This window comes from Garra rufa, chromosome 19, assembly GCF_049309525.1.
Source record: "Garra rufa chromosome 19, GarRuf1.0, whole genome shotgun sequence".
In the NCBI taxonomy this organism is placed as follows: Eukaryota; Metazoa; Chordata; class Actinopteri; order Cypriniformes; family Cyprinidae; genus Garra; species Garra rufa.
The window spans coordinates 16,686,450-16,705,503 of NC_133379.1; the positions used below are offsets into that span (position 1 = coordinate 16,686,450).

Consider the following 19,054-nt stretch of genomic DNA (forward strand, 5'->3'; position numbering starts at 1 on the left):
AAAAGAAAAGCCTCAATGTCTTATGCATTTCATTTATGACACACTGAGGTGTCATCATCCACGCATGATGTTGCAGTGTTTTTTCCTCCCTTTAAGTGTGGAAGTGACGGTGACGAATGCGCAGATATCAAAATAGAATATTTAGACGTTACGTAACCGTCGACAGATTTAAACCCACAAATAAATGTTTTCTCTGGCTTGGAGTCAGATGGATGCAGTCGTGGCCCATGTGCAGCTCCAGAGCTGTCCGAACGTCCCTTTAATGTGCTGCCAGGGCAATAACATTCGGGTAGAATGGACTCCAAACGCGCATCACACGAGTCCAGCTTTTATCATTTCATATGACCTTCGGACTTGAATACACTGAATGTCTGTGAGCTCAAGAGAAGGATGGTAACTGAGCAACTGAGATTTTTTTTTATATCCGAAACAGTATTAAGAAGATAATCAAGAAGTGAATCACATGGCGCATTAGTCAGTGTACAGTAAAGAAACTTTACTTCATTGGACCTTACAAATCCAATCACAACTCTGGTGGGCATTTTGTACCATATGTCTTCCATCGTTATCTTTCATAAATCTCTCCAGCGGTTTATAATGAACAAGATTGTCTGCCCTGCAGCTCCATTTCTTCATAGCTTTTCTAATGGTTTCAACATTCTAGTAAGGTCAAATTTGGTTGCAATTGCTTGAGGACTCTAAAATGATAATGGTTGGTGAAGTATTGTGTGCTCATATACAGATTGTTTGGTTCTTGCAGCTCTCAGTTCATTTCCCATATTTCTCAGCACAAACATGTATCACGTCTTCGCACGTCGCCAAGTGTCATGATTCCAGACGGCACCTTTCCTTCTAGTAAATGATGGCTGTCGGAAGCTGACAAGGGCATTCTGTAAGTTAACTTAATATGGTTTCAAGGAAATTGCTGGTTTGACAATGCAAGCAGCAGGTGTTTCTTTAAATCTTTTTGAGATGTCACTTCTGTGCCTATACAATTTTACTGTGGAAGGGGTGATAATGAGACTATTGCTTCATAATTGAGTGCTAACCATAGACGCCATTATGGACGGATATTATTCCTGACCTCATTCACACTCATTTTGAAACTCATTATATTGATATTGAGAACAAATGCGAAGTTTGTTCAAATGTGAGAAAACCAAGATCAAACTCAAAATGGGAAAAGAGAATTCTATGAATGCGAGAATCACGGGTAGGCATGCGTGTTTTGAAAGTCAAACATATATTTGTTTTCACTAAAAATATGAAATGACATAATTTCACAAACGCACACACAAGATCTAATGAGATTTGTAAAACAGGCCTTTCAGGATTTTAAATGTTGTCTAAAAACGATAGTCACTATAAAATTACTTTTTCAAAGACAGTTACTCATGTTATTGAGAGAAATGGACTGAAGAGACTGGCTTTATGCCATGTGAGGCTAATTGGCCTTGGGTTTGTTTAAGGCATTGTGATTAATGAAGTTTCTAATGAGAGCTTTATGATGAAGGCAGCAATCTGTCAGCCGGTGACTGCAGCTCTCAACAGGGATAGAAATGAACAGTTAAGAGGTGATTTGAAGAGGGGAATTCTCCTGACACGAAAACACCATTTTTAAACAAAAGCTTTCTTAAAAAGCAGCCGCCATCCAATTTGTATCGCTCCTGCTAATAGCTTAAAAGTCTGAAAATTTATTAAAAATAAATCTGTGGCTAATTATCAGATTTAGAGGCTGGATATAACACACACGTATACAGACACACACAGCAAACACATGAAAACATTGAACATATGAGACTTACTGAAACAGTAATCACCAAACAGATCTTCATCCTCATCATCAAAGTATGCTTGTAATGAAAAATGAAATCAAATTAAAGGAAAAGCAAATCATACAAACAACAAACGTAGTGAACACAAACACACACAAACGAAAATAAACTAAAATATAAAAGACCTTGAAAATCAAAGAACTAACTAGATACAGAAATCCCAGTTGTTCTTTTTTCTGAACAATCTGACACTGTGAGATCAATGCTCATAAAAACCCTCCTCAAGTCTTGTGCTTGTATTTCTGGGGAATGTTAAGGATGTCCATACTGAGGTAACATTTGAAGAGCCAATATTGCTTTGGATTTATTTCAGTTCAGTCTGCTTCTGTGCAAACAAAGCATCTGGTGACTGCGCCAGAAACATAATTTATGCAACAACAACAACAAAAAGGTAATTTATGTGTAGACCAAAGCATGTAAGCACAGAAATTGTAATTACAGTGTGTCTATGCATGAGGCAACCTGACGACTGCAACATGCAAACAGAACAGATCAACAGAGCATTGCATCACCAGCACATATTATTTACTCAGTCTGTTATTGCATGACCTGCTATTCATTCTTCTTTCTGAAATTGGTTTTGACAGAGCCAGTTCAATTTTAAAGTCTTTCCACTTCAATAATCAACAAATGTTGACCTTAATAATCAACAGAAATTAGTTAATGGTATTTCAATCATGATAACTCTCTGAATAGTTTTAGCATATTAATATATATGACAGTGTTAATGTATTTGGTCTTGGCAGCCTAGGCTGGCACTGTAGAGCAAGTATTGACTTACCAATCTAGCTAACCAATAGATTCACTGACATGCTGTTGTCAGTATGTAAAGTAAGTTGCAGTTCCATCAATAGGCATACACTATGAATCCCATAGCAGATCTAGACAGGTGGAGCTGGGGGAGGTGGAGGGTTAAATCTGTCTAGAGTTTCATAAATTGAATAACAAATCAAAATGGTTCATTAAAAAAAAATGGATTGGCCTCCAGCACTGTACTTTGTCTACTTCCCCAACTACACAGTATGTTACAAGCAGAATGGCAAAAGAGTAAGATGTTCAGATACAGCTTTTTTTTTTTCAATACAGACAAAAATGAGTGTGGTCAAAGATTTTACACTGAATCATTTTGTAAACTAAAAAAAAAAAAATGATTTTTTTTATATAATTTTTTTCCGTAACCAAAAGAGTTATTATTATTATTTTTTTACTTTTTAATGCCATTAACTCTCAAATATACAGTAATGAATCCTTTGCATGTGACCTGTTACTGAAATATAAAGGCAGTATTTTATTGTCACATATAAACAACAATTTACTGTATATTGTGTGAGGAGAAATATCAAAATAAACAACTAAATTATTTTTAAATAATTATATTTTATTTCACTTAAAGCATAAAAACAAGCTCTTATATTGTCATTGGAAAGCAAATAGTTTATTGTGGAAAATGTTTAATTCATATTTAATAATTTGCTCACTTTTGTACAGTTTTCCCACAAAACAACTTGCAAATTGATTTTTTAACTGTTAAAACTGGTGCTGTTGCATTAAGATGTAATTAATGCAATCAATATAATTCTTCTTCTCAAAATAGACTGAAATAGTACCAAAATCCAAATTTGAATAATGTGAAAGGTAAATTAAATGAAAATGTATTCAGACACCTTCAACATTTCTCACATTATCACAGTTTTCATTATAGTTTAGAACATGGCAATAAAATATGACGAGAACTGACAAGTTAAACTGTGTCAGAACTAATTCATCTTGATAATATCAGATAACTTTGTTAGAAAGGTATATAATTAATTAGGCTGAATAGCTGTCAGCTATCAGCTGTTAAGTTTAAGTACACAATTAGGTCAACTAATACCAAGCAATGCTTAATTTTGTTCTGTATGTGGTGTAAGGAAAAAACACAGCAAAACATGGTCAGCTCAAAGTGTTTGAATAATTTTTGGTCCCATTTTTTTTTTTTTTTAATCAATTTTACTGGTAGTCCACTGTATGAAGAATTGTTGTTACAGTTTACTATATTTTGCTATCCTCATTACATAAATGAACTATAGTGTCCTGCACCCACTAGTAAAAAAATATCAAAAATTATATCTGGCAACTGAATAATTTTTGGTTTGACTGTGTATACCTTTACGGCCCCTGAACGCCCTTTGAAAATTTCTGACCAAGATAAAATAAGGCTTTTTAAAATAGCATTCTCATTTCTCATGGATTCTAAGTAAACTAACATCTGTGCTTAACCTTACTTCAAGATATTTGTCAAATGTATTCATTTCCATATTTATTAAAAAAACTGCACCTTTTACACGTTGCAGGCACAGGAAACGTACTCGGGCATTAGTATCATCAGCTTTTGCTGCAGTTGTTGAGACTGTGCAGCAAACTGGAACTAAGAAACTTCCCTCTAAAAAGCGAACGCTCTGAGGTGACAAAAGCGAGAACAGATTAAACCACAGTAACGTGCTCCGAACAATGACTCAGATGCGGACGACACCTCTGAACACTGTCCCTTTATTACCACTTCTCACACCGTCGGTTCATCTTGTGCAAAGGACAAGGGCAGACCCCATTAAGTGGCAAATTGCCGTCTCACGGCTTAATCAGGCGGCATCAGCATTCTGTAGGGAACATATGAAAAGCCATTATGGTCAAATCAATTCTCAATTACCTCTTTGCCGCCGCCATCGACACGTTAAATAAACGTTCAGCGCTGTCACAGCTATTTCTCCTTGTGAGGCGACGATGGAATAGCTGCGCAGGCGTTATTTGAGAGCCATGCGAATGCTAATGGATTGTAAACAATCATGAAATAACAGCGTGATGTGAAAGTGGGACAGATAAGCATCGGAAGGAACAAGCAGCATTAAGAGATTCATTAGAAGCGGTCACACTCGCACCAAAAATAACAGCTCCCGGAGTCATGGTCATGGTGTGCCATGCACGTGAAACACAGCTACATGATGACACAGAGATGCTAGCATACAAGGCAAAATCCTTTTAGCCACCAGCAGTATTAGCAAAAAGTAGGCACTCAAAACCAATTGGGCAGTAACTAGTTATTAGTAATGCATTTTTTAAACCAAATGCTGGGTCATTTTATTGGGTTGTTTTTAATATTTTTACCTAGGTTCTGAATATTTTTTCTGAACACTAAAACATCCCTGGTGAAAAAAAAGCCAGTTTATGGTCTTTAACCAGCATAAACTGCAAAGGACCAGCTTAAACCAGCATCAAAACATACCTAGCCAGCATCCCAGCATCAAAACCAGCAAAGGACCAGCTTAAACCAGCATCAAAACCTACCTAACCAGGATCCCAGCATCAAAATTTACAACAGGGATGCTGGGTTTTCAAAAGGGATGCTGGGTTATTTATTTATTTATTTAGTTTAGCCCAAATGCTGGGTTCAGCTTTTTGGGTCATTTTATTGGGTTATTTTTAATATTTTTTTACCCAGGTGCTGGGTAGTTTTCTTGTAATGGGTCATTTTTTCTACCCAACTGCTGGGTTGAGCCTATCTTCAACTAAACAACCCAGCTGGCTTTTTTCGTCCTCTACAAGAGAGACCGGTTCTCAGTGCAGCTGATTTGGTGAACTTCACAAAATAAAGTTGATTTATTTCACTAATTCCATTCAAGAAGTGAAACTTGTATAATGTATACATTCATTCCACACATACTGATATATTTCAAGTGTTTATTTCTTTTAATTTTGATGATTATAACTGACAACTAATGAAAACCCCAAATTCAGTATCTCAGAAAATTAGAATATTACTTAAGACCAATACAAAGAAAGGATTTTTAGAAATCTTGGCAAACTGAAAAGTATGAACATGAAAAGTATGAGTATGTACAGCACTTAATACTTAGTTGGGGCTCCTTTTGCCTGAATTACTGCAGCAATGCAGCGTGGCATGGAGTTGATCAGTCTGTGGCACTGCTCAGGTGTTATGAGAGCCCAGGCTGCTCTGATAGTGGCCTTCAGCTCTTCTGCATTGTTGGGTCTGGCACATCGCATCTTCCTCTTCACAATACCCCATAGATTTTCTATGGGGTTAAGGTCAGGTTAGTTTGCTGGCCAATTAAGAACAGGGATACCATGGTCCTTAAACCAGGTACTGGTAGCTTAGGCACTGTGTGCAGGTGCCAAGTTTTGTTGGAAAATTAAATCTGCATCTCCATAAAGTTGGTCAGCAGCAGGAAGCATAAAGTGCTCTAAAACGTCCTGGTATACAGCTGCGTTGACCTTGGACCTCAAAAAACACAGTGGACCAACACCAGCAGATGACATGGCACCCCAAACCATCACTGACTGTGGAAACTTTACACTGGACCTCAAGCAACGTGGATTCTGTGCCTCTCCTCTCTTCCTGACTCTTCCAGACTCTGGGACCCTAATTTCCAAATGAAATGCAAAATTTACTTTCATCAGAGAACATAACTTTGGACCACTCAGCAGCAGTCCAGTCCTTTTTGTCTTTAGCCCAGTCGAGACGCTTCTGACGCTGTCTGTTGTTCAAGAGTGGCTTTACACAAGGAATGCGACAGCTGAAACCCATGTCTTGCATATGTCTGTGTGTAGTGGTTCTTGAAGCACTGACTCCAGCTGCAGTCCACTCTTTGTGAATCTCCCCCACATTTTTGAATGGGTTTTGTTTCACAATTTTCTCCAGGGTGCGGTTATCCCTATTGCTTGTACACTTTTTTCTACCACATCTTTTCCTTCCCTTCGCCTCTCTATTAATGTGCTTGGACACAGAGCTCTGTGAACAGCCAGCCTCTTTTGTAGTGACCTTTTGTTTCTTGCCCTCCTTGTGCAAGGTGTCAATGGTTGTCTTTTGGACAACTGTCAAATCAGCAGTCTTCCCCATGATTGTGTAGCCTACAGAACTAAACTGAGAGACCATTTAAAGGCCTTTGCAGGTGTTTTGAGTTAATTAGCTGATTAGAGGGTGGCACCAGGTGTCTTCAATACTGAACCTTTTCACAATATTCTTATTTTCGTAGATACTGAATTTGGGTTTTCATTAGTTGTCAGTTATAATCATCAAAAGAAATAAACACTTCAAATATATCAGTATGTGTGGAATGAATGTATACATTATTCAAGTTTCACTTCTTGAATGGTAATAGTGAAATAAATCAACTTTTTGAAGATATTCTAATTATATGACCAGCACCTGTATCTGTCTTTTTCATTTACTTTCTTGTGTATTTAAAATCACATCTTATTTAGAAGTTTATGTAGGTTTTTTTTATTTGGAAACTTGAACTTGAGTATTTTGATTCAGTTGACTGTCAGGTTGAAAGACACTCAGAACAAATATGATGTTTAGAGAACAAATACAATGCTTAGAGGCCTCAAGGATTTATGCAGACACATAAAATGACCATTCAAAATGCTGAAATTTAACTACAATGTGCATTTGGATATATGTCTGTTAAAAAAAGCACTTCTCCATCATTTAAATGATTAATTACTGCTGTTTATTAATTAATTAATGTCCGTAATGTAGAACATATCGCTAGGTGCAATTCACACAGAATGATGTGATGCTGGCAGTGAAATAGAAAAAGCAAGGTTATGAGATGCTAATTGAACTTCTTTTAAATTGAGTGCCACATTTTTTGAATGCTGTTTCATGTACGAGATGCTGCAAGTGATGTGAGAGCAACAGTCAAACGTGTCCATGTTTACATAGAAAAACAATGGAAAATATCCAATCTTAGTATACTGGTGTTATACAGTCATTTGAAAAAGTTAATAATTATATTATAATTATAATTTAAAAAATATATATTTTCCTTGGCACATAAAACCTGTTGCTTGGTGTACAGAGGAGTTCATGGCCGATTCAATGACTGTAAGGTGCCCAGGTCCTGTGGCACCTTACAAAGCCCAAAATCATCAGCCCTCCACCAGCAAGTGTGACATTTACCTTTCCCAGATTGGTGGCAGAAACAACTGCTTCTCCAAGATCATTTCTGATGCCTTTTCTATTTGGCATTTTGTTAACGCACATCTGAAGGCTCCAGACCAGCAAAATGGCAAAACTTCTGCTTTTACAGAGGTGCTCACACTTGCTGATGATCAATTAATCAAAGGCATTTGATTAGCTGTGCCTGACGGCTACTTACCCACTTAATTTTTATGTTAACAGTAAGGGTGTCCTAACTTTGTCACGCATGGTTTTTCCATTTTCCATGTGTTGTTGTTCATCAGGTTTTATATTCCAAATTTTATTATTATTTTTTTTTTTATGGAAAATTGCCCTGACTTTTGTGACTTTTTAAAGCATTTAGTTTTGCATTTATTTTTAGTATTTTTTATTTTTTATTTTTGGAGCATCTATGACATGTATGCTATGTATAGTCATGTATAGCATATTTTTGCCATATCAAGGAAGATAAAGGAAAGACACATGCTAATCAAAACCAGTGTGACAGATGGCGGATCAATTTCAAATGTCAACCCTGCCAGGTCTGGATAGACCTAACTGTCCTCCACACACTAAAATAATTAGGATTGAGTGAAAGAATAATATACTTGGGATCATGAGTGAAAGAAATAATATACTTGGTAAATATTTTCTAGTTCATTAATCTCATATACATTGGATTCATTTAAATTGTGTGCTTATCTGGATCATTATACCCATAACAGCCGATCTGACCTTTACACACAAAAACACTAACAAATTCTTTGTATTTTTGAAAATAGAATATTAATTTTAAAACCCCAAGGTCAGAATCTCTGAATAATTACAGCTAAGAAACAAAAACATTACAAATTATCCCCAAAACATACAAATGCACTTTCGCACACAAATCAGATGCAGCACACTCTCACCGCTGACCTCCCCATAGAAACACTTCTCCATTTGGTTTCACCTGTTGTCATGGAAACCAAAGCTCTTCGACAAGTCTTTAAAACCTCTGGTTGTCGACATACCTGTTACTAGACGTATTTGGAGTGGGGTGTTCATTAAAACTGTGTTCAGTTTTAGTACTCACTTCCTTTTTCACTTTAAGAAACAACAATGGGTTGGACGTCCTCAGTTTTAGAATTCACATCCTTTTTCACTTTGAGAAGCAACAACGGGTTGGACGTCCTCAGCAAAGTGGTGTTATTTTTGATAACAGAAACAGAAAATGAGAAAATCCTGCAGATTACCTAGTTTTCATAATTGTAGATAATCTTCATGCTCTTTTTTCTGACACTTTAATTATGCGTGTGCCAGAAATCTACTGGAAATTAGCAGATGTTCCTCTTCGCCTAATGAATTCAGCACTAATTTTCGGTTTTAACAGTATGTCTCTACTATGGTGGACAGATCTTTAAAAACCATTTTAACCATTAAGAGTTCGATGTTAAATCTAAGGCATGAGTGACCACCTTTTTGTGAAAATTTGTTTAATTTGAAGATCAGGGTAAATTTAACTTATGTAATGTGTCATATTCTGTAGCCTCTGAAGGGCAGTACTAAATAATAATAATAATAATAATAATAATAATAATAAAAGATATTTAGGCAAAATAAGAAAAATGTACACATCTCCATTCTTTTCAAAAGTTTTCACCCCCCAGCTCTTAATGTATAATTCTTCCTTCTGGAGCATCAGTAAGCAGTTGAACCTTCTGTAATAGTTGCATATGAGTCCCTCAGTTGTCATCGGTGTGAAAATATGGATTTCAAAATCATACAGTCATTGTTGGAAAGGGTTCAAATAAACAAAAATGCTGGAAAACCAAAGAATTTGTAGGACCTGAACGATTTTTCTGAAGAACAGCAGGTGGTTTAACTGTTCAGGACAAACAAGGAACTCAAGAACAACTATCACTAAACAAAACAAAAAAAAAAAAACAGCTGTGGATCATTCTGGTAAGAACACACTATTAAGAATCAAGGGGATGTAAACTTTTGAACGGGGTTATTTTTATAAATTTAACTTTTTTTCTTGTGGACTATATGTAAACATCTTTTATGTAAAATATATTATTCAGGTCATGATAACTGTTCTGTCGGTGGCTGCATAGACGAGCACAGAACATCATTTAGAGTCCCAGGCTCAGAGGAGACAAGAGAGCAGTGATTTATTGATTTATTTACTGTACAGTACACTGCTGCCACACAGATCTAATATAAACATGCAATTTATATCCCAGCAGTTTGCCTTTATGGACATAACTGACTGGTTTTGTAACTCCTGTGTGTTTTAAACATAAACTGTGTATTTGACAGTTTAAGCACAATAAGACATGAAAGAGAGTCTAGTACTTTTGTGTAGTACTAACATGCTGATGTACTTCAGATGTGTGTACTTATAAAGTAAACAGAAATCTTTTTGCCTTTGTGACTTAATAATTCATGCATCAGAAGGTTTATTTGCACACTCGTATTATGTAATCTTCTTTGGCCAAACTTTGTTTTCACATTTAACTGTTGATTTTGCAACAAGTTCTCATAACACAGGCAATGACTCCCGAGAGCTGAAGTTTGTGTCCTTAGACTAGCTAATGGCCTCAGTACAAACTGTGTGACAGTACACCACGAGAACTTAAAAGAGTGCGAACAGCACCACGAGCAATCTGTGGCATTTTAATGAGCACTCCTACTCTAATCATTTAGCTGTAATCTGCAAGGGACATGAACCCACTGTCTGTAAAAGTAACCAAGGCTCAGCGAACAACAGAAGACGGGCAGATCTGAGCGAGGAGACTTGGGGGAAAGGGAGCCTGGGAACGCCGGCCGGGCGTTTCTTTGACGCTGAGAGTTGACCCGTGAATGCCAACAAAAGCGAGTGGTAATGAGTGTAAGTGTTGCCTGAAGGTGCCGTCTTTATCATATCATCATGCCATGCTCTTCATGCACACGGTGGCTGAACACGGTGCCTCAGGACTCACTTCTGCGACTAGTCACCGAGCATTCTCTTGATCAAATCCAGATCGCGCCATCCCTTTTAATTAGCTCCCACGGTGGAAATCCATTAGTGGTCGGAGTCCTGCTGCGTTTGCGTTTTATTTCAATGTACACAAATACACACTTTTTTTTCGTAAACATTGGTGCATTAAAGTAACCCACACAGACTTGATGTGGACTTCAGTCTCAGTAGGCGGAAGAAAGGGTGGAGTTTAGGACAGAGGGATTCAATTTCTGCCTGTGGCTTTGAAAGGGAAGTTCAGAACGAAGAAGAGAAAAACAAAGATCAGTGGGCTGCCACAAGAGTGTTTTATGACTGCATGTCTCAGAGCAGCAGTGGAAACAATGCAAGCGATTCTTCTGAGAACATCACGCTGCTCCCAGCATGGGCACACGCCGATGCTACGGTGAATGTCTGTCACAGTGGCAACACGGCCACCGATGCTACGTTGAATGTCTGTCACAGTGGCACACGGCCGCCGACACAGATGCTGCCCACAGGCCAAACTTGCATCAAACTAAACTTCTACTTTTTTTGAAACTCACACTGTGACTCAGGTGTCCGTTACCCAAGTGAAGAAGTCACCAAGTGTCACCAAACATGAGATGGCAGGTGGCTACAAAAACACGTTATTTTGGTGCTTGTGCGCTAATTACAAACACAGCTGGACACAAAGCAGATGCTCATGTATGGATGAAGATTATTCATAGAAGCAGCCATCTGAGTGGTGCGGACCATAGAGAAAAGATGTAATTAAGGCAGTTAAAGAAGTTCGATTGAGTGGGAAATTGTGTGATTCATTCTTTGTGGAAGGAAAGATGCAAAAAGTTTGGGGTCAGTAAGACTTTTTAATGGTTTTGAAAGAAGTGAAAATTTATTTGATCAGAAATGCAGTAAAAATAGCAATACTGTGAAATATTATAACATTTAAAATAGCTGTTTTCTGTTGTAATGAGTTTTAAAATGTAATTTATTTTTATGATGGTAAAGCTGAATTTTCAGCATCATTACTTGTCACACAACCTTTTAGAAATCATTCTAATTAGCTGATCTGAAGACATTTTTAAGGATTCTTTGTTGAACAGAAAGTTAACAATAACAGCATTTAATTTTGTAGCATTATAAATGTCATAACTTTCACTTCTGATCAGTTTAATGCATCCTTGCTGAAGATGCTCATGTGTGAATGAAAATTATTTATCTGAGTGGGTGCGGACCATAGAAAAAACATTCAATTATGGGAGCAACAGAAGTTCGATTGAGTGGGAAACTGTGTATGTGGTGATTCATTCTTTGAAGGAAGGCAAACACAAATGCAAAAGACTTCACCTAAGTGATAATCACTGTTGAACATACACAAATTCATCCAGATTTTTTTACCCCCTTTTTCTATTGTATAACTAGCTGTCACTCTCAAAACTGTTTTCTGTTCTGGAAACTGTCCACATGGTTCATATGCTTACACTCACTTGAAAGAAAGGGCAAAAGCGATGGAGGAGTCGATCTTGTCAAATGAAGCACTGCTGCAGAAGTATTGCTTTTTACTGTTTTTAATGTCTGCAGGGCTTGAGTCTTTCTCTGCAGTCTCGAGAGGTTTTCAGTGGCAGTGTCATCAACCACCATTCCAAACAAAAAGCCTCAAAGTCCCTTCCTTCAAAGACACACCAAAGATCCTATGAAAAGTCTCTAGGGGTGTAGCAGACATTGGCACTTTCCACAAAAAATGGTACATGGCTTTTAATTCAATGAAGTCAAATTTTTCTTTTTTAGCAAAGGGGTTATAGATTGTCAGAAAGTATACAGTATTTACTATAGATAGACAGACGTGAGACAAAATAACAACAACAAAAAAAAAAAAAAATCCAGAAAAACGCATTTCAAAAAAATTATAAATTGATTTGCATTTTAATGAGTAAAATAAGCATTGTATCCCCTATCAATCAGCAAGATTTCTGGCTCCCATATGTCTTTTATATAGGTAATGAGCTGAGATTATGAGCACTCTCTTAAAGGGAGTGCTCCTAATCTCAGTTTGTTACCTGTATAAAAGACACCTGTCCACAGAAGCAATCAATCAATCAATCAATCAGATTTCAAACTCTCCATCATGGTTAAGACCAAAGAGCTGTCCAAGGTTGTCAGGGACGCAAAATAACTGTCTCAACAATAAAATCTCCCTAATTCTGGGGCTCCATGCAAGATCTCACCTTGTGGAGTTTCAATGATCATGAGTGAGTGAGGAATCAGTCCAGAACTACACGGGAGGATCTTGTCAATTATTTCAAGGCAGCTGGGACCATCACAAAAAAAAAATCAATTGATAACACACTACGCCGTGAAGGACTTGAGAACCTACTTCCCCCAGCCAGGGCATTGAAAATTGGTCTTGGATGGATATTCCAGCATGATAATGACCCAAAACACACGACCAAGGCTACAAAGGAGTGGCTCAAGAAGAACCATACTAAGGTCCTGGAGTGGCCTAGACAGTTTCCAGACCTTATAATCCCATAGAAAATCTGTGAAGGAAGCTAAAGGTTCAAGTTGCCAAACATCAGCCTTTAAACTTTAATGTCTTGGAGAGGATCTACAAAGAGGAGTTGGACAAAATTCCTCCTGAGATGTGTGCAAACCTGGTGGCCAACTACAAGAAACGTCTGACCTCTGTGATTGCCAACTAGGGTTCTAAGTCATGGTTTGCAAAGGGGTCGAATACTTATTTCACTCAATAAAATGCAAATCAATTTATAACTTTTTTGAAATGCTATCCTTATTAACAAACTGCATACATGTAGTCTAAACCACCACATTCTTGCCTAAAAAACTCTTAAAACTACATTCTGTGACACAGTAACAGTATTATTTATAAAATCATAGTGGATTTTGGCGTCCACAAGTGGAATGATACAAACGGTGAAACGTTGGAGTTCTGTATTGTTCAATATTTCACTGAAATATCGCATTGCTGGAAAAGGCTCTCAGCCAATGAGATTCAAGGTCCAGAAAGAACTGTTGTATAATTTAATTGGTTTAACTTGACAAATTCAATCAAGTAAACAGCAACATTTAGTGTTATTTTAATTTTGCTGTTTTTATGTAATGTCTGATAGTTTAACGTTAGTGCATGTATTGATTTAAGTATTAGTGAAAAGTGTCAATTTCCTATGTTAAATCCTTAGACCGTTTGAGAGACAGTGCCCAATACTCACTTCCCCTTATCACCACCACCATCATCTTTCTGTCCCTCATACCAAGGCTCACAATAGGAGCGCGACACTAGAAGAAGGCGAACAAAACTGGAACACTGCTGGCAGTGCGTGATGAGACGCACCTGGTGCTTATTGCATCTCGCTGCAGGTATCATAAATCCCGCATTGTGCCTTTCCTTTGCACAACCTGCTTCCATTAATGCATGTGGTGGCCTTGATGTCCAGGAATGGAGCAGTATAGCTGGGCTGGCTTTGAACGATGACTGCCTGTATTCAGCCCTATAGATCTACTTCCCCTTTCTGCACACATGCTCACCTCAACAAGGAAATCTTGCTCTTTTTCTGTTAGCACCCCCTGGAGTTTCACATCTCCTCCCTAAACACTTTGCTCTGTTCACTTCCTCTTCTTTTTTCTTTTCTACGTACAATAAAAGCCTTTCAGTGGCGTGTAACCTCTAATCTCAATATTTTGAAGAACTTGCAGTACTTTTTTTTACAAACACTAGCAAGAAAGTTTGCTTTTTGATTTGATTTGTTACAAGAGCTGGTCATCAACTAAACCCGCTGCTAGTAGGTTATTCAGTTTACCCAAATCTTTTCTATACATTAATGTGAGATTAATAAAATGGATAAGCCGTATCCATAACTTAATGTAATGTTAAAATGTATGTTTGGACAAACAACGAAGCAAATGCGCAGGTAAAATTCAGTAATACCAACCACTGTGAGCATTGCAATGTTCTAATGCAAAAATGTTAAAAGAAATTATCAAAAAATAAAATTTGTTTCTAATGTATGAAGAATTCACAAAACAGAACCTACTGTATAAATAATAGCTAATACTAGTATACTTATTATATCCTATAAGGATAATTTTGACATATACAAAAAGATTGCGGCCAGTAAGACTTAATTAAAAAAGTCTAACATTTTTCTTTTTAAGTGTATTTTAAAATGTAATTTATTTTTATGATGGTAAAGCTAAATTTTCAGCAGCCACTACTCTACACTCATAAAAATGAAGGTGCTTTAAAAGGTTCTTCAGCGATGCCATAGAAGAACCATTTTCGGTTCCACAAAGAACCATTCAGTCAAAGGTTCTTTGGAGAACCATTTCTTACTTAGGGGTGAGCGGGGTACAACCTAACATGGGGTTAATTGTAACACATGTGGTTCAAATATTTCCACACAGGCTAGCATAACCAAATTTATGGTATTTACTAGTTGCCATAGCAACACTATGCAGAGAAAAAAGAGCGCCAAAATTCAAAAGCATTTTGAAGATATCGCTGAATATTTATTTTACCATAGTAAAAGTACTTTTCTGGCTGAAGTAAACTTTTCATTTCAGTTTTTAGTATTCATTTAAAATTAGACAAAACTGCTATTCTTTTAATCTCCAATTTGTTATTTATCAGTTTAGATTAAGTTTATTAGTTTAAGTTTATTAATGCTTGGCAAACCAGCAGAAGACACTAATCTGTTTTAAACTCCAGTCGCGCAGATGGGGAACGTTGTAACACTATGTTACAATATGCCCCGCTGTTATTAAACTATGCTACTCTATGCAATTTACACTATTTACTTCTAAGGATTTTGATAAGAAACCACAAGAAACAGGTGAATAAAGGCTGACTATCAATGTTTAATGTTCAGATGTTATTATTTCAAGGAATGTAAAGCATTTTGGCCTGTTTATGTGTGTCTTGTTCTGTGAGAGCTGTGTGTGGAGGGACGGGAGTGTTTTTCTGAATGTCTAAATGTGTTTCATTTATTTGTCCACATTGTTTTGAACTACTGTACAGCTGTGTGTTGCGATCAGGGCCGTTCAAAGCATTGTTGCGATGTGTTCATTGTCAAACTCAAAAATTAGATCATTTTTATTTTTTTTAAAAAACGTCATTACTTCATTTGAAAAAGTTAACACGTATTTTATTGACAAAATATTTTAGTTTGTTGTGTATATTTTTTTCATTCGATCAGATAACATTTTAAGCTGTCATATGGTCGTGTTACAACGTGCCCCTCAGATGTTACAATGTACCCCACCTACGGGGCATGTTGTCACGTTTCATTTCCTTTCTTTTGAGGTAAATAATGAAAAACGCATACACTGTAAATATGAAACAAAGCGATATATTTTTACTAGACAAGTGTGAAAATAATGTGGATAAAAATAGTACTCTGAACCCCAAGTGGATTTACATAAACCGCGAAATTCAAAAAGTGTTAGGTTGTGCCCCGCTCTCCCCTACCTTTTTATAATCTGAAGAACCTTCTTCCACCACAAAGAACCTTTGGTGAAACAGAAAGGTTCATCAGATGTTTAAGGTTCTTTATGGAACAATTTAGACAAAAAAGGTTCTTCTATGGCATCGTGAAGCACCTTTATTTTTAAGAGTGTAGTTATTAGTGTCAAATGATCCTTCAGAAATCATTTTAATATGCTGATTTGGTCCTGAAACATTTCTTATTATGAACAGTGTTGAAAAAGGTTGTTCTGAAGATTTGTAGAAATCTTTTTAGTATTCTTTGATGACCAGAAAGTTCAAAATATCATAATGTATTTAGTTTTGTAACATTTTAAATGTCTTTACTGACAATTCTGATAAATTTAATGAATCCTTTGTGAATAAAATTATTAATAGTGTAAAGAAAATCATACAGACAACAAATTATTGAACAGTAAACTGTATATATGGCACATTATTGTCATTTTGCACATGATTTTTACTTAAAATCTTATTTTTATCAACTACAGTTATGTAATTTCAGTCCATATATAATGGACAAAAAATGTATTAATATTATACAACACTAATGTAATTTGAAAAAAAAAAAAAAAAGAGACAAAAAATATTACTAGGCCCTAAAACAAAATCTTAAGATAATCTTAAGATAAGCTTTTTAATGAGACTAGTGTCTAGTGACTATGTTTCAATTATTTTTCTGATGAGACTGATAACAGAAGTACAACTGTAGCTTAACCAACAGTTCATCCTCTGAATTTACATGCTTCTGTGTGGTGCTTGTTTTACAACGGTGTCAGTTCAACACTCAGCAAAGAGCTTCTTAGGAATATGACCTGATAACCAGATAAATGCATCACGCGGCACTTGACATTGGCAAGTTAGACGGGCTGGTTTGTTGCAATAAACTCTCGTTATATCAAAGAGAAACGGCACTTGAGATTGCAGGCATTGAGATGATTTCTCTTTGGTTTGTATATCGCTTTGATCTCGGCATCGCAGTGAATGCAGTCTTCAGAAAAAAGAAGCGGCTTTACAAATATTGACGCCTAAGTGTTGGGAATCGTATAAATAGTCGTTATTCAATGATTCAGTATGCTCAATTTCACCTCAAAAAAGGCTGAAGGCCTTTGGGGAAATGAGAACATTTTATTTAGATGTCTCATTACACCGGCATTCCTTGTTGGAACTAATGTCTTACCAAATTACAGATTTTCCACTTAATTTAGATGCACTACCCTTCTGATAAATCTCCAATCATCAGTGTCTTTTCATTTGTCTCTTCATTTGTTTCACACCCAAGTGTTTTTCTCTCTCTCCTACCTGATTCTTCATCAGTCTTGTGTTCGTTTTCCGAGTCGGTGAGAGTGAGAACCGAGTGGTCGGGGCTGGACAGGCAAGAGCTGCGGCGAGACTTCAGCGGCTGCCCGCTCCACAGCTGGACGGCACGCTCCGGGGTCATGACCCCCTCTGGGTCCGAGTCGGCATCGGATCCGGCGTTCAGACCGTATCTGTCCTGCAGCAGGCTTATGTCGGAACAATATACAGTGGATGACGGAGGAGGCTCACACATGCCCAGATCAGCCAATGCGAAGCTTCCTGTAATGAGAATACAAGTTTTAATTCAGACTCCTTTCAAGACCTGAATGACTCTGACTGAGAACTGGCTTTGCTAAATTACATAATAACAACACATTCTTCATTCTAGCAAGTCTTCATTTTAGTGTGTAAATTAATTGAAGCTCTGTATTGTCCTAGTCATCTGTATTCAGAAAAGCAGTGAAAGGAATGAATATAAATTATGTTACGGTGGGATAAAAGGCCAATTCACACCGCAACAACAGACGCCGACAAACAGCAACAGAATACATTCATCGGGTTTTGTCTGATCAGTTTGTATCTCTCTTTTTTTTGTTGGTCGGTGCTTGTTTTTGCAGATTGAACATGTTGAACTAGTTTTAGAACTGGTCTGAGAACAGTGTAGCATTTGCAAATGCTTTCAATGCTGAAGTAAAATTGTTTGGGAAAAAAATATGAATATAAAAAAGAACCTTAACATGTCTGAAATGTATAATGTGGGTCTAACTGCAGATTCACCACATGCACAAATACATTACTACAGTATTTATTTATTTATTTGTAATTGTGACTCTGGAACACAAAACCAGTCATAAGGGTCAATTGTTTTAACTGTTACCCTAAAATCCGCTAACACCTTTTTACCACTGGGGTCAATTTGACCCCAGCAATTTAAAACCTCCAGAATATGATTTTTTTTTTGCTAAAAGGTTAGTGTCAGGTAATTGATGTCTTTGTTGACTACTTAACAACACTCTGAAACAAACCCCTCACTTTCACTGTCAAACACCTGTGACAAAATCTCACTGACAGAGAACCTTTGCTTAGAGGCCATTTTCAATTGAGAGAGCAATTCAGTTGACAGAGGTTCTCGCAATACTACAGGTATGGTTGTGTTAGTTTTTATTTTTATTTTTATTATACTTAACATATAAAATTATAGTGCATATTATAAAATCATAGCATGTTATAGTGACCTCAATATCGCCCAAAACAAATGTGTGTAATTTTTTTATATTTCTTATGTTTTATACAGCTAAAAGACCTTGGGGTCAAATTGACCCCAAAGAACACCGATGTGACAAAATGTGTACAGGGCATTGAAATAATAATATCATGTTAATTTTATGTTTACCAAGTTTTCCCCATTAATTTAAGAAAAGTCATTCAATCTAAAGCAAAAAAAAAAAAAAGTCAATTATATATGTACATACGTTAAACATTGAATGGGGTCAAATTGA

The 19,054-nt window shown here is 36.7% G+C and overlaps 1 protein-coding gene across 1 annotated transcript in view; it reads right to left on the minus strand.

The window, feature by feature from the left end:
* The window catches only part of tenm2b (teneurin transmembrane protein 2b), a 261,826-nt gene extending 243,178 nt beyond the window's left edge, over positions 1 to 18,648 (minus strand). Inside the window, exons 1-2 of the mRNA XM_073823963.1 lie at positions 18,588 to 18,648; positions 17,559 to 17,834 (exon numbers count right to left, since the gene is read on the minus strand). Of these exons, the coding sequence (XP_073680064.1) occupies positions 17,559 to 17,834; positions 18,588 to 18,648 (337 nt within the window). The remainder of the gene's footprint in view (positions 1 to 17,558; positions 17,835 to 18,587) is intronic.
* Positions 18,649 to 19,054: the final 406 nt, after the last annotated feature.